Raw genomic sequence first — 16,916 nt, 5'->3', positions numbered from 1 at the left:
AAATGGATGACAGATTCATGTTCCACATTAATTCATGCTCACAATGAAAACAGCCTCTAACCTTCCTAAAAATGAGGTAGCTTCGGGGATAGGAATGCAGGCAGCTGCACTGAGTCATGCCACTCGTTAACCTTCACGGGATGTAGGACTGAGCTCTAGTGCTCTATGCCAACTGTTTCCCAAGGGACTGTTAGAATAAATGCAGAAACCTGTATTTATGTTGGTAAAAGAAAAATGTGAGCCTGTAAGACTAATGTCGATTTGTCCTTGCTCCTTTGTAAGACAGAAAACTTTGCAAGAAGTTACATTCTTCACAATGAAGACACTGGACTGGTTTCTACCTTGAATGATACTGTGGTGAATACCTACTCCACATTTAGAAACTTAGCTTAACATTATTTACATTGTGCTCCACTTGCTGTACGTGGGTTCTAAAGACCGAGCTTTTAAAAAGAAAAGGCTAATCTTTATATTTAGAATGTCCTGGGAATAGCAACTTATTGCTCCATTGTGGAATATGCCTGTAATGTCAAGCACATAACAGATCTTGTCTGCAGAGGAAACATAACTTTTTATATAAAGACTTTCCCAGTACCTCCAGTGCTGATTTGTGACAACATTTGTCACTCTCAATTAATTAAAAATGTTTGCAAAGTGTGTTTTGGGGGCAGCAGAGGCAAGTAAGGAGACAGAGATCTACAGAACAGGAGCAGAATGGACAGCAGTCTGTAGGTCTTGGTCTTACTGACTATATTAAAGAAAAATAAGGGTGGATTTCCAGGCCTTGTTAGACTTTACTTTTACCAACAACAGACATGCACAGTGATGATTTTGAGTAGACTACTTCTCTAGCAGGGCTTATAGAGACCAGCTAACTCAGAAACACAATCACTTTGCCCTAACAACTCTACAGTGCCATTCCAGTCCAAATTTGACATCTACTGGAATAGTTTTGTTTTTTTAAAAACTGAAATAACTTGCCCAGGTGGTCTGCATTACAACTTCCCAGAGGATCCAGAACTTACCTGAAATACGGTCACAATGGCCCAAAGTAAGGAATCAAAATTCTTTCTATCTGGAACTGTGTCTCCTGTATCAGTTTTCAGGCTGAACTTGCATCCAAAAAGATGCATGCCAAGAATGCTAGTGTGGGAAAAAAAGGAGATGGAAGAAACACATTATTGTGTCAAATATGGTTGCAGGGAGGATTGCAATAGTTTTTGAGACCCTTTTCCATTCCCAGTGTTTTGTGTGTCAGTGGTATTGCCCAGAAGGGCTCTGCTCCACCACTGACATGATCACTGATCAAACCCCGTCATTTGGTTCTTCTGTGTCACATTTCATTACAATGGTCTACACTGAAGTAAAACCAGGGATCTCCTTTGTCTAGAAAATTACAAACTATATTTCCAGCTCCCTAATTCAACTGGTTTCCAAGAAGTCTTGGAGTCTGTACAACCTCCATCTCAAATACAACACTGGTAGAGTCCAGTTACTGACAGCTTCCCGAGACACAGCTAAACGAGCCTCTCAGGTACTCCAGAGCAATTGTTGCCTGTTTTTATACTTCATCTACAGAATTACGGTAATGCATGAAAAACCGAAGCTAAAAAGTGGTAAATTGTTGAGTGTCTGCTTGTCAGTCTATTGTGAGCACTTCTACCACGTAGGCAGCCTAGGAAATGCAGCATATTGTTATTCTAATCTACATATTACTTAAGCAAGCTGAACAATTAATCAGAGAAGAACTGCAGTCTCTGGTACCTGAAGATAAAGATGAAGAGCATAAGCAACATGCAGAAGGTGGCTACGTTGTCCATCGTCTTCATCAGGACCACCAGCTGTCGACGAAGAGCGGGCATGAAACGCACCAGTTTCAGCACCCGGAGCAGGCGAAAAGTTCGTAGCACAGAGAGGCCTCCGTCTGACTGGCCGATGATCTCCCAGACACTGCAGGAACAGCAGAAGGAGAACTATAAACAGCAGTACTGCACAGTAATAACTCTGAAAATTCTGAGCAGGCTGGTTTCTTACAGGATATCACACCACTTAAGCCCTAAAGGGATAATTTATTTGCCTGCTACTTTCTTGCTTCTGAACACCTTCACTTCCCAGTTGTGCAGACACACGTGCTTATGCACAGCCTGTATCTGTTATAGCTGGTTTCTCAGTTCTTTAATTCCCTTGCTTTCTGTGGCTCTTCATAACACAGCATGTCTCCTGCTAGTCTGCATCACTACAATCCCTCATCACTCACAAGCCTAGCCACAAAATGCGGATCACAGTTTTGTACCAAGCTAACATCCAGATGGATTTACATTTGTAGGGTGGGTTGGTTTGATCAGGCCACAGACTGGCCTTTGTTCTGGGCCTCTATTACTCCTCACTTCTCTGAATCAAAGGGATGGGCCAGCTGAAGCCAAGAGTACTATCCTGGTTTACACTTCTGTGTCTCCCTTGCCTTCTGTACCCCACATTACTGATGGCGCAGTGAACAGCACTGCTAAAAAGAACCCCAGCACTGGGAGGTGCTGCACAAGCTTCTCACACACATGCTGTGACATCCCCAGTTTAGGCTGGGACAGTGTTACCCTGGGAGAGGACAGCAGAACAGTGCCCTCTCTTACCCTCCTGCTTGCCTTATTCTGGCCTAAGTTACATGTGAATTTCAGAGCGGGAGGGCACATTGCTGGGATACGGACACACACAGTACTCCTTTCCCAGGACCAGCTATTCTGCGCTTCAGTGGAAAATTGACCACAGTGCCAGATGTGTGGCGTAAATAGACTTTGTTCTCCATCTGCCAGGCCCATTTACTTTGGACAGCCCTCTTAACAACAGGAATCCAAAAGACCAGCATAATTATAGCACATCATAGCCAGCAAGCCCTTGCTTAACACGTGCCACGCCATTCCTGTTCCCCATCTTACTCCCCAACTGGTCTGAGCCTTTGGCAGAAAAGCCACAGTGGAGAAAGAACTGGCACTGACCTGATGACAACTATGATCCCGTCAAAGATGTTGTATGGGTTCTTGATGTAGCCAAAGAGGCCAAAGGCAAGGAGTTTCAGGAGCATCTCCAGGGCAAACATGCTTGTGAAGACGATGTTACTGATCTCCAAGGCATTGGTCAACTCATCCGGCTATGGGGCAAAAAACCAACATGGTCAAACAGATGCACAGAGGAAATGGCTAAAGGCTGGTATGTCCCTCCTGCCCTGGGATTTGTGCTAATGATGCACAAATGCTGCATCTTCCTGTGTTCCTTCTGGAGAGCCATGGAGGCAGACAAGTATCTGAAGAGAACAGCCGATAAGCTTCATGGATACTCCCTGGAAGTCTTACTGGAAATACACAATCCCAGCCCATTTCTGGAGCAGATGCAGAACAACTGTGCCCAATACATGGGCCGAAAGAACTAAAGCTATGCAAAGGAATGAGCAGGCTTGTTTGCTGCTCCAAGGTACAATTATCCAGGTGAATGGCTAGTATGGTTGTAAGGCTTCTATTTGGACCTGCATTGGTCAGGCTGTTTTTATTATACTAACTCCATCTGAGCTTTATGGACACTGCTATATCCAAAACAGGACTGTTGTCAATATAGCATAGCTCTATTCATACACAAACAAAGCACTTTTCTTGCAGACATCTCTTAAGAGAATTTAGAAAACAAATACCAGTCAAAGTCAGTAGGATGAATAGATTTACTTCCCTTGAGATACTTGTCTCCCTTTGGAAACTGTCTTCAAAAAAACCCAAGACGATTTTTCCTTCTGAAGTTCTGGTTGGTTAACATACAGCAGATTTTGTTAAAATGACAGCAGTATGGCCCTGAGTGTCAGGATTCCCCTCAGGATCAGTGTGAGTTTCTATGAGTGTACAAGGCTGCACGCAGCTTAAATCCAATAACTTACTTTTCTATTCCTCTCCTCTATCACCAGCACCAAATTACCTTGGGCTACAGTCTTGCTTTTCAGACAGAGGCTTCCCCTCCTTGGAAGCACAGCAACGTCTGCCTAGCACGCAGGCTCCAAAACGTGGCACAGCAGGGACAGATGCAAAAGGTGGGATGGCGTTTGCTCACTTATCTACTGCCTCACACAGCAACAGGCTCTGCAATGCGCATTTCTAACGCTTAAGGCCTGTTCCTTTGCAAAAGAAAATGAGCCTTTTTCATTTCCTCAGTGTAATAATATTGTCTAGAAGAAGGTGTTATTTTCATATCTGACTCATCTCCCGACTGATAATAGCTTCCTTTACTCCCCATCCATCATTCGACAGTATGTTAAAAGTTGGCAGTTTCTTGGGCATATTGTTGCATTATTTGAGGCTCCGAAGGGAGAAGACCATTGCAATACTGTGGCACGACCACATTTAACTCCAACGCTCTGCAAACCGAATCCTTGGCAATTGAAGGAGAGGCTGAAAGAGTTAAGTCAAATGTAGGAGGAGCCCACACATCCCCTACTATAGGCAGGGACAGTCTGTGGGCTGCTAATGAACCATCATTCATAGGCTAAATTACTTTAGGCAATAGACTGTCTTTTGCTCAGCCATTTATTCAGGAGAAAGAGCACTAAGAGCCTCAGTCCTCATGATTATAATCCGTATACGCTAATTACTAACAGACACCAGGGGAAGGACAGTGCAATTTTTAGTTCTTCAGTCTCTAGCAAGGAGTGGCCCAGATGGCTGCAGAGTGCCTCTGAACAGCATGATCAGGGGCTGCCCTCCTCACACCTTCCTTGCCACAGGGCCAGTGATTCCCTCCCCAACCTCAGCACTCATCCATCATATTCCCTTCCCTGATGATGCCAAAACAATCTGGGCAGAGGTCTTCCCTTTGCAATGAAAACACAGCTGATGAGAAGGGCTGCTCTAGGATGGCATCTAACCAGCTCCCCAACAGAGCCTGAGCCTGAAATAGCCCCGTGGGCTCCCAGGCGTCTGTCCTGCTGTAAGCCACAGTGGTGATGGGGACACCATGCTTGCAGCATCCTCGAGCTATTTGTCAGGAGCAGCACACAGCTGGCACGTTTGGTCTCCCCTCAGCTGGGGTTATATAAGGGCATTCTTGACAAGAAGCAAAAGAACTTGCAAAATTCTTGCATCCCTCCAGGCAGCAGACTGAGGGCTCCTTGGGACAGGGTGTTCACAGCACGCCGAGTATGGCTCGTTAGCGTGTTGAGGCTGGAAAATTAATGACACAATCATCAGCAAGAAAGCTGCAGCTTGGGCGTCTTTGAAGGGACAGGGTTGTTCTGTAGCACTTTCTGCTGGGAAACAGAGACCTTGCCTGGTGCTGCCTATAGTACCTTGTAGTCTGCAATACAGCAGCAGCCTCGTCCACTAAAGGCAAAATTAGTTCAGTGTTCTCCAAGTTCACCTTGCTGCTGCCAGATGTGCTGTCAAGAGTCACAATTTTATTAAAAAAAATGGGATAGCTGGTGATCATTTCAAAATCCCTAATCCTGGAATAACACAAGCATGACAAAACAATCTCAGGAGTCATTACTAAAAAAGTCATTGTCCAGCCTGGAAATCCTAAGCCAAAAATCTTAAAAAAATCCTCAGACAAACAAAAAGAATTTCTAAGTTGTTATTATCTGAAATTCCATGTTTTCTAAGCCAACCCCAAGATTTTTCTGTGGCCTGTTGAGCACATGGCATTGCAACCAGTTAATCTGCTGATATCATTGCCTGAATTGATTTGCCAATTCCCTTTGACAATTTGGTGCCCCTATTGCTTGCTCTCCAGTGCTCTTGCTTCATAGAGGAGTTCAGAGAGTACAAGAGAAAAGCTGCAGCAATCTCTCAGGGGAGGGAAGGGAGAAAGGGCACAAGGAAGAAGGAAAGGAAAGGACCAAGATGTGGCCCAGATGGGATCATCGATAGCAGTGATGAGGAGCTGATCCAGCAGATCAACAGCACAGGGGGATGCCTGGGCAAAGTTGACGGACAGCAGGCTGATGCTGCAAAGCCAATCATGCTTTAGACAAGAAATCTTCATTATTCTTTAGTGATCATACTTGGTGTGAGGTGGAACTAATTTGATGACAAGGAGTGCTGTAACGAGAGACATTTGGAGTGCAATCCTGCAGTGACACGGAGGCAGAACCCACTGGGCAAAGACAAGGATGGATGGCTCTGCATGCTGGCTAGGCTGCTGATGTGAGCTTTTGTATTATTAGAGTGGAAGCTGAACAGCAGATGAGCCAAGCATTCAGCGATACAGCCTTCAAATGTAATTACCTTCTTTCAACACCAACTGGAGCCTAGAAAACAGCCTGCCATAGATACTTTTATGGCTTATGAAATGGTTTGTTGCTTAGAGCACAATTCATTTCCCACGTCTCTCACTCACTCCCTGATGATCAAAGATCTAGGAGGAGGGTCAAGGAAGAGACACTTGAAAGCCAGGATGGATCTGGCCATTCCTCTGGAGTCAGCCACTAGGAGACACTGTTGTTTTGTTCAAATTTAAGCCAATCTCAGAGCAGGAATTTTTCCAGAAGCCTTTTTCTTTGGGGGGGGTGTGGGTGGTGGGGGGGAAGTTGATCTACTGAAAACAAAACTTTTCATGGCAAGGATTATTTTTGTCAAACTTCCTGGCTGGAATAAAATGAAGTTGCAACAAAGCTTTAAAATCACTGCAATGTCTTGTTTTGACCTTCTCAGAAAAGAAAATGTCAGGCTTTTTGCTTGAGATGTGGCTGTGTCACAAAACACAACTTCCTTTCTAGCAAGGAATGGTTAACAAACAAAGGTTGGCATCAAAATGATGCACTTCCAAGACAGTAGGTCTAAAGCGATATTGTTGGCTCTTTACCAAATACTTTTAAAACCTTAACAATACTGACAAGGGAAACTACTTGCCTACCACAGGGCTCCAAACTCCATCAGTGAAAACTTCCTTCTTCAAACAACAGTGAGAGACCATGACCCCTCATTAGCTTTGGATATCTCCACATCTTTTGCTGCTGCAATGATTGACCTTTACATTGGTCCCAGACTTCCAAGACAGGCCAGGCCAATGGCAATCAGGTGGCATTGCACGAGGCTACAGAACACTCAGGAACGCCCACAACGGATGAAATACAGGAGATGGTGGGCAATGCTGTCCTGCTGGTATGAGGGTCCAGAGTGCCAGATGTGGAGGCTGGAATGGGAACTGCCAAGCTGGAGACAGTCAGCAAAAACAGGCACAGAGAGTTGTTTAATCCACAAGTCCTAAGCAACATTCAAAAAAGGTTCACATCTGAGAACAAATTTTATAGATTTCAGATTCAAATGAATCCTCATGCTTTGGCTGCAGAAGTAAGTTTCCCACCACCCAAGAGAAGGGCACAGACTGTATGGGATCAATTTGTAAGAGTTCAGCATCCTTGGATAAGAGTTTAAAGTAACAGTTAGCCTTGACTCCAGGCAAAATATGTCCCAGGAAAGCACAACCACCTCTGCTCACTTTGAAGGCCACATTTATGCTGAGGAATATTTCAGTGATTCAAACCCATGTTTTTATTAGGGACAAACCTCAAACGTTTCAGCAGTTCATTCTGAGTTCAGATAAACAGACAAAAAATCCTTTTCTAAATAGTTTGGGTCTGAAAGCCTTGGAAGACTAGTCTCTTTCTGAGAATCTGATACTTCTGGTTTTAGCAAGATGCAGCACAATCCCTGAGCCTTCCTGGAACTGGGAAAAATTCAGTAAGAGAGAAACTCACAATGGTCAAATTATTGATGGTGCCTACAAGCAGAGGACGAAGAACAGGAGAAGGACTTTGCAGCCTTAGATTCTTTTTATGCAACTGAATTACTGCAGTTCCTCAAAGAAGCCAGTATCTCTTTGTGCCTCTCTTTTCCTCCTGACCATCTTCTACCTCGTGTCTTTTGATTGCTGTACCCACAGCCACCTATTTTACATAGCTTAGGTCCTATAACCAGCAGGATGGCACCATGCCTTAGCTGGGGCATGTTTTTGCTCTGATACTGAGTAGAAATAATCATACCTGCATCACATTGGAGAGAAGGGCTGTTATACACCTGGTTCTTCCTGCTGAATGAACAGGGAAGGAAGTTTCTGGAGTAAAAGACGTGCTTTGCCTCAAACCCCCCCCAAGCCCAAAGCAGCCGTTCAGCTCCTGAACAGGGAGCTGAGGCTGGCAGAGATGCAGAGGAGTGGTAAACAAATCCAGAACATTTAGTCTCATAAACATCCTTTGCACTTGTGTTGTTTTTTCTCTAGTCCTGAGCCTAAAGCTGTCAATGGGATTTTGAGCACTTGCTTACATTGGCTTTTCTGCTTTATATTTTTAAGTTCAGTCTGCAAGACTGACCAGGAAGAGGAAACATAATGAACTGTCAATTTGTGCTCAGCTTCCGGGTACGCAGTTATTTTTTCTCTTCATCACATTTTTGAGAGACTGTTGTCTTCCTATTACTCCATTAAAACAGATTTCACCTGTCTGCAGTCTCTGGCATCATCCCCATTTCACAGAATTGCAGACTAAAGGGAATGCAAGAGAGAGGCAGGGAGCAGGGAAGAAGGCACTCAGACTAATTACAATGAGGTGGAAGAGGGAGGGAAAATCCAGTCACACAACTTTATTTAAATAAACCCAAACTACAGCAATGAGGGCAATACTGGATAACCTGCCCAGCAATAAGTGACTTTACTTTTTAGTATGTTCCTAGGTTGCAAAAGCATTTGCAAGCTGTGCCCAAGGACTACAGAAAGGACTGCTCCTGCTACTTCCTAACAAAGATCCAGCAACAGTGATGCGCAGAACACCACCCAGGAGGAACAGGTCTAGCTTCAAGGACCTATTCTCCCTCCAGCACTTGTACATAGCCTGCTCCTTCCAAATACAAGCTCCTGCTTTCCAGAAGCCAGGCAGTGGTGTCAGCTGTGGTTCTGCCTGACCTATGGTAACAGGGTGCGAAGGCTCTGCTCCACCCTATTGAAAGAACACTTAATTATGGGGATTTTAAGATTCACGTCACACAGTGAGCCATAGGCAGGGTCCAGAGGGGAACACAAGAATTTCTACTTTTCCACTGAAGGCTTTTCCAAGTGGTGTCTGCATGCTGTGCAGATATACAGGTGATACCAGGACACTGGTAGCCTCAGTCATGATGCTACCAGCTGCAAAAAGGTTACAGTCCCAAAAAATCATGCAAAGGGCTACCAACTGCAGTTGCAATTCTCCTGCTCTTACAGTGGAGGGAGAAACACTGCCTCTTGACAGCTCAGCCTCACATTTCACCTTTTCATCTTGTGATGGACATCTGTGGCTCACTCATCCAAGAGAAGAACCAGCAACCAGCCACCCTTCACAGTCCACCCCCGCCATGAGATCTGCAAGGTGGAAGGAAGCCCTTTGCATCTGCAGTGCACATCGACTGCAATGCATGGAGCTACACTGGAGTTAGCTTTTCCTGTCCGGAGGGAGCGTAAAGTCTGCTTGCTTTACTCACTGAGCCATACAGCCTCCTACATAACTAATCTGTATAACTGATGGATTACTGGGCTCCATATTACATTTGTACGGTTTACGTGCTACTGTGAAAGCAATCGTGAGATGAAAGCCAGTTTTCTGGGACAGATTAAAGCGATGGTTTGGGAGGGATTAGACTTTTTTAATAAGAAATATTGTTCAAAAATTGTGGAAAACAGCTTATATGAGTTTGAAGCCCTGGCACCACAGGAGGGAAGCAAATCAATGAAATTGCTAAAGAGAGCTCAAAATTACAAAATATTCTTATTTTTTAAAAAACTAGAACATGTACGAAATATGTGTACAATACCAATATTACGGGCAGACTCCTGCTGTGCTAGGCAGTAAGCGTCAGTTTGCAACCCCAGACACATGTGCCTTCCAAATATAGGATGGAGGCTTGGATAAAGCATTGCATGGGACTGTTGGAGGCTGTGTTTAACCCATTGAGAAAGTGTGGAGATCTGTAACCCACAGCTTGTCTCCTTTCTTTCCTCTCCTTGGAGATGGCTGAATTATCCTGGTCCTCACAGCACCCAGCGGTTCCCCCCTCCCCATGCACCGCAATTCACCTGCATCCAGAGCAATCCCCAAATCCTCTGTACTCTTACAAGCTCAAGCTTTGTATTTGAAACCCTAAGCTGCGTTTCTTGCACGCTTGCTCCTTTCAAATCTTACATCAGACACCAGTTTCTTGCCCGTATCCTTCTCCTATAGCAAATTCAACTAAAGAGGAGCCTTAGTCTCCTCAGGCAGGCTCTGCTCATGGGTCAGCAGCTATAATTAACACACACACATCACAGGCATTTTGCTACAGAGCAAATTTTTGCCAAAGGACGTGAAGAGATGGGCAGCACTTGCCCTCCTGGGCACAAGCTCAGACCCCTCTGAAGTCAGCCCAGCAACCAGACATGGCATGGGACAGGCTCAAACTGAAAATTCGAAATGCTTACTGGAACGTATAGAAGAATCTGTCACCTGGAGCACCCCTGAGGCTATTAATTATTTATCCTATCCAAAACAATGTAATCAGCCATTTAGCATGGGAGCGGATGGTCTACATGGCATCTGGGGGCTGGTTTCTTCCCTCAGCCACAGCAGGTATTTATCACATAGGCAGGGGAACTCTGTCCTGCTGCCCTCAAACACCGCCAGCTCCCACTCCACATGTCTGGGACAAGAGCAGTCTGAACATCATGGCAGATTTCCACTGGGATGCAGAAATGATGCAGTTAGAGGGGCTTGTGTGTCCCGTCCCCCCAAGCTTTCGTGCAGCCTGTGTGGAGGCTGAGCGCTGGTGACTGCCTTACTGAAAATAATAGCACATGCCTGAAACCCCAGGAAATCAGCAGCTCAAGGCACTACAGGCAGACAGTGAATTTCACACCTGAGTAAAACCAAGAGTGTTTAGGCCCATATGCTCTGGGAGTGTCTGCAGGCTCTGTCAAAAGGCAGCCTTGGCTGGGCTGAGATGTGGAACACATTTCACACACCAGTAATGAATTGTAAGTGCGTAGCATGGCTTAACTGCAATAATAAACATGAACATCCCCTGGCCCAGAAACTGGTGAAGGAGTGAAGCTGTGACATCTCACAAGCGGGCACTTGATACTGCAGCAATTATACGCGGAAGAGACAAGTTGCCCTACACTCTGCAAGCTGTATGTTTGTTTTTATTTACAGCTGTTTCATTCTAATGCCTCTGAAGCAATTTGGGAAAAGGTCCTCTCTGAGGGAGTTTTAAGAGCCAGAAGCTCGTAGCTGGAGCAGAGAGCCGTCAGGGAATGTAAGGGAACGTCAGGGACTGACATCTCAGAAGACTGCTAGCAAATGTGAAGCCCACATTTTGACCTTTATTTTTCTCCCCTTTTTTGCTTGTCAAAGACCAAATAGAATAATTCTGATATTTCTAAGGTAAGTAAACAAACGACCAAACAAAAAACCCCCAAGGAATTTAAGACCTGGCTTCTTTCCTCCTCTGCATTCCCTGCCCTTAAAAAACCATGAAGAATAATGCAAGTGGGCCTTCCAATTTCTGCATTTGAAAAGATTTCCTTTGCAAACCATTTTGATGTAGTTTATTTACTACAACATAGAATTCTTACTGTCTTAAAATCAAATTCAAACCAGTTTAGTCAACCTAGACTATGGTTCAAACCACAGAAATTGCCTTGCCTTCATATGATGTAACTTCTTTTACTAGAAAAAAAATGTTTGATGGTGCTTTCCCATGCACATGAGCATAGCTGAAAGTTATTTATGCTCTGTGGCCTTGGAAAGGGACCAGGGGCTTGAACCACGATGCCCCAGCTCCTAGAAGACTGCCCTGGTCACCAAGATGTTTGCTATTTTGAGGTGCCTTCTGCCCTGTGTTTAACAGCCAGACACAACAACCACTCAGAACCAAAAGCCCTTCTCAGGAGGGTTTAGCTGTCATTAATGTCTCTACTAAAAGGTGTGACTTTGTTGAGTTTGTGCTTTCTGATAAAAAAATTAAAATGTTTTGTTGAGAGATTTACAAATGGGTTCTACTTAAAAGTAGGCTGGAAACAGAAGGAAAGAGAGATCTCCTCCTTATGCCTACTGATGAATGCTCACTCTCTGGCTCTGGAATTAAAAATGGAGAATTTATTCTCTCAGTCACCTCTACTCAGGTTTTATGCCTTCCTCTAAATGGGATCCTTCATGTGGAGCGATAACAGTTTAATTGAAGATAGCCGATGGTAATTTTTCCTACTTTCAATTGACCTACTTGATCTCCTAATGCTCTGTGGAATTGCTTTTACCTCTCTGCTCTGTGGCATGAAAGTCACTGCTAATAATTACTTACCCAACTCATATGGTCAGCCAAATGCGAAATGCACTGCTCCTTTCTGGAGCTGCAAATAGGCCATCAGTGGAGGAATAGAACAAGCTGCATACAAGTGTGATAGACTTTGGCATTAAAAAAAAAAAAAAAAAAAGCCATTAGAGTTAACGTTATCCAGCAATGACTATATACCAAAGTCATATACTCCCTAGGATTTTTGTGTGAATCCTTCAGGTTCACTTGGTATTGACTCCTGGCTGGGAGTGTTTTCTACAGAAGGAACCTTGGCAGCTGCACCTCTGTCTCTTGCAACAAGAGCTATGGATCAGGAAGCCTGTTCTCTGGGATAATCAACACCGCTGTAGCTTCCTTAGGAATCTTCCCAGGCAGAGGGTCCCACATGGCACAACATATTTGCAGTATTACTTCCCCATTTCTCAGTTTCATTCAGCAAAATGCAATTTCATTTCAAGTGGCATAAATGCCAGGCTGGATTAGATCAATTGCTGTCTTCTCCACCCTCGGGAGGAAAGGACCTGGGCAATCTGAAATGCTATCAACAGTAGTGTACAAAACTAAAGCTACTATTCTTGAAAAGTAGGCCAATCAGCTGGATTATATCTTGATGGACAATCACTTGGTCTGACAGATGGCTGAAAAAATAAGCCTTAAAATGAAAAAAACCACCCAAACCCTATAACATACCCTCCCCAACAAGGCCAGAAGTGCTCATGTTTAGTTATTGAACAAGAAGTCACAGGAGGAAGGAGCCAACTCTCCAGATAACAATCAAGGATGAATGCCTCCAGCAATACACCAAGAGCACTGTAATCTCACCTGGGGAGAGATGCTCCAGAGTGGATTCTGAACTGGTCATCCCTGTCGGCACTAATACACTGATTAGTTTCATTGAAAAAAGAAGAAAAATGGAAATATGCCTAACTGAGGACAGTGAATACCTAATCATTCCTCCAGTGCTGCGTGCAAGCAAGGAAGTGCCTGTTCAGATTGAGCTTGGTGCCAAGAAGAGCCACGATCACCCCTTCAGTCTCAGCGATGCTGCAGCATCACACGGGAGTATGCAGGACAGGTGGTACCTGTACAGGAATACCAAGGACACGTGTCCCCACTGTACCAGGAGATACCTCTGGCAATTTCCCAATATTTCAGCAAAGGACCTGTTACTTGTACCTCTTTCCTCTTAAGGAGCTGTTAAATATGAGCAGGCTTCTCTCCACAAGCAGACTGCCATCCCACCCCACATGGGCTTAGTTCCTTTAAAAGCCTCTGGCGAAAATCCAGGGAAATTATACAGACTGAATCATTCCCATCCATATGCTAGTGGAGTCCTTCAAAGAACCAGCAGATCTGTGAGGCGTGACATCTCTTAGCAAGGCCTGTGTTGACTCTCATCCAATATATTTGGCTTATCCCTTGCCATAAAAAAATTACACTAACACAAGGAATTATAGTCACACAGTTCTTGCCCTTTGCAAAACTGTCTGTTCTTGACCACTATCTGTGCTGAAGTCAACAACAAATGGTCAAAAATCATCAGTCTAATGCCTGAAATCATCCTTACTTTGCTGGCTAATCACAAAGCATGCATTTAAAAAAACCACAATACATCATTCATACTGATTTTTTTCTTCCCCCCCCCCCCCTTTTTTTTTTTTTGATATTTAGGCTGAAAATATCATACCATTTCATATGGCTGTATTTCATACCATTAACTAGAAATAAGAGCTAGGGTCTATCTTTTGCTTTTAGATGTAAACTGAGTCACAGGATTTCAAGAGCTGAAAAATTTAAGAAAACACATACAATAATGTGAGACATGCTATAAAAGGATACAGACAAAGAACATGGAAATATGCTGCAGCTTCTTTCAGACAAAAATGAACACAGAGGCCCTGCCTCAAGGAGTTTACGCAAGAAATTAAGGTTAATTGTTGATTTTCTTTGCTAAAATCTTACAGTCACACTACAATTGCATATTTCCGACTGTGCACAGCAGTTACAGGATGCCCATCACAGGTGGCTCTGACCACGTCCGTTAAAGGTGGCAAGAACACGAACATCGAGAGAATAAAGAACAGTTTCCACACTCTTTAATTGTACTGCAAGAGGCACCTTTAGCAATGATTACAAGATCTTTATCCACATCCAAGCAACAGGCTCACTCTCTGATAACAGAGAGATCAAAGGCTTTTGGGTTGTCATTAGCAGGCAAACTCAATAGAAGTTGTTTACCTCACCCAAGCTAATGGGACTGGAAATATTTAATCAAAAAATGGACATACTCTGTCTATTACTGCCAAGATGATTCAGAAGAGGCCACTTAAATCTATTTTGTCAAACCATTACTCATCCCTTGCTAATAGACCTTTTTGGAGAGTCCCTTTGAAAAATGCACATTCGTGATCTGCGGGCTTGTGTACTGGTATTAGGAGATGAGGCACATCAAGAAAACATGATAGTAACTGCTGATGGGAAGAACAAGATGGAGAAGATGTTTAGTCTATATCTGACAAAGACCTTGACTTAGTCATCTTTTAAGCCCGAGAAAGCTGAAGTGACCTCATGGGGAAATAAGTTCAAGGAGAGAATAATTCTTTAGAAAAATTTGAGCAATCTACTGTAATTGACTTCTGAGCGCTAAGTGGAAGAAGGGAAGATGGAAGATTAAGAGAGCTTTTCTGAGGTTCGAGGATCTTGGGGTAGAAGAAGAAAACAAAAATGTTGGATGGACATCAGAGAAAATTTGGTGGTGCATCTTACAGAACAGTGGGTTGCTGCCCACCCGAGCCTTCATTTCATTCTGGGGTCACCGAGGGAAGATTCAGTGTCTACAATAAGATGTCAAATGTCAGACTCCCAAGTTCTTTTCCTAAACTCCTAAACTAATGTCTAGTCTCTCATGTGGTCCTAAACACCTATTAGACATTTGGGCACCAGCAGTTCTTTGTGGGCTTCCCTTTGGGAAGTGCAGAGACTTTCATAACCAAGGATGTTCACCTTCTGAGGTTGTCTTAAAAGACATGAAACCACTTATGACCCTGATACAGGAGAAGTTGATCCTGCCTTAGAGCAAGAGGATGGACTTGGTGAGTTGAGCTCAATCAACTGTGATTTTTGTGACACCGGACTGAAAAGATCCCTTGGGTTCTTAGGATCCAAGCCACTGCTACATCTTATCACCTTTTTCATAAGCTGACGATGCTCAGGGACATCCCTGTGAGAACAACACAGTTGGGGGAACCTCCAGCCCTTTTGTGCTCTAGGACTGCGCTTGGTACAGACTCTGCTTTGATACAGTTTCTCTGCATCTTCCAGAAATACTCATGAAAAGCTTAAGATTCAAAAGCTTCATCAGCATGGAAATGATTATCTGCAAATCCACATCTGTAATACAGGCAGTGACTCCTCTCTGCTCTGCGTCAAATATAGGCTAGGAGCCAGGAGAACAAATTCAGGGGAAATCCACCTTTTCTCCCCTCTAGCAAACCTAAAGCAACCCAAGAAATTGTTACAACTTATTTTTGTCCCTGAGAACACAATGCTGCCAACAGCCCAGGGTGCTCTAGCCTGCAGCCAAAGCAGGCAGATGGGAACTTCAGAGCTGCCACGCTGTTCTTGCAAGTGAATTATTGATATGTTCTTCTTAGCCATGAGCATCAGACTAAAGTGGCAATTAAAACCATCCACAATGATCAAAAAGAAAAAGCAAAGATAGATAGGTACAAAACCAGATTGAATCTGTATTTGCCAGCAGCCTGCAGCATGTACTGTTATGACCGGCAAGGAAGGCTTCTGGGTCCTGATCCTTCAGGAGCATCTTTAATAACAGCCTGCATCAGAGCGGGTGGACAGTGGTGAGCAACGTCATTTCTGCTGGAGACAAGGGAATGAGCTGCTCCTGGGAGGTCACTGCCCCATTTTAGCTTCTGAGTGTGCGCAATACAGGCATTAAAACTCAGAAATGTAAAAATAACAACTGCAATCACCGTCTTCCTTCTTGCTCCCTGAGACAACAGCGATTTGTTTTGCTAAGGCAAGAAAGGACAAAAGAGGTCAGAAAGGAACAAACTACATGACAGAGCTGACCTTCAGCAGTTGCATCACTTGGACATTGCACAAAGTGAAAGCTTGGAATTACTGAATGTGAACACAAACCAGCAGGAGAGCTCAGCAACCCTTGTTCTTCCTCACATCAGCTGATTGTATCTTACAGACAGCTATTGGATTTTCACCTGGCAGAATTCCTCGATTTCAGTGGAACCACCACTGAGTTTGGAGATGGCCCAGTGTTTCCACATCTTCACCTTCTTGACAAAAATACCCAATGAAATGAAATTATATTCAACTACCACTAATATTCAGAGAACAAAATTCACAGAAAATAACTGTGCTGGTTTTGCAATATTTATCTCATAATTATTTCTAATATTGGCGGAAGAACACAAAAGTCTGGAAAACAGGACTTAAAAATGAGGAGGTGACTTCCCATTACATTTTTCTCATTCCCCTTGCATGAAATATGCCTCACCCCCAAGCATGCCCTGGATTTTCAGTATGTTTCTATTGTTACGAGAACTAATGATTCAGAAA

At 43.9% G+C, this 16,916-nt stretch overlaps 1 protein-coding gene across 2 annotated transcripts in view; it reads right to left on the bottom strand.

Annotated features, from left to right (window-relative positions):
• The window catches only part of CACNA1H (calcium voltage-gated channel subunit alpha1 H), a 137,101-nt gene that overhangs the window by 54,873 nt on the left and 65,312 nt on the right, over window positions 1-16,916 (bottom strand). For both annotated transcript variants that reach the window (XM_080386510.1, XM_080386511.1), the window contains exons 9-11: window positions 2,991-3,142; window positions 1,765-1,950; window positions 1,026-1,143 (exon numbers count right to left, since the gene is read on the bottom strand). In XM_080386510.1, coding sequence (XP_080242636.1) covers window positions 1,026-1,143; window positions 1,765-1,950; window positions 2,991-3,142 — 456 coding nt within the window. The remainder of the gene's footprint in view (window positions 1-1,025; window positions 1,144-1,764; window positions 1,951-2,990; window positions 3,143-16,916) is intronic.

The sequence above is a fragment of the Falco punctatus genome, assembly GCF_963210335.1.
Source record: "Falco punctatus genome assembly, chromosome: 4".
NCBI classification, from domain to species: domain Eukaryota; kingdom Metazoa; phylum Chordata; class Aves; order Falconiformes; family Falconidae; genus Falco; species Falco punctatus.
The sequence above is the reverse complement of the archived record's forward strand: the minus strand, read 5'-3'. Positions and strand labels throughout refer to the sequence as shown.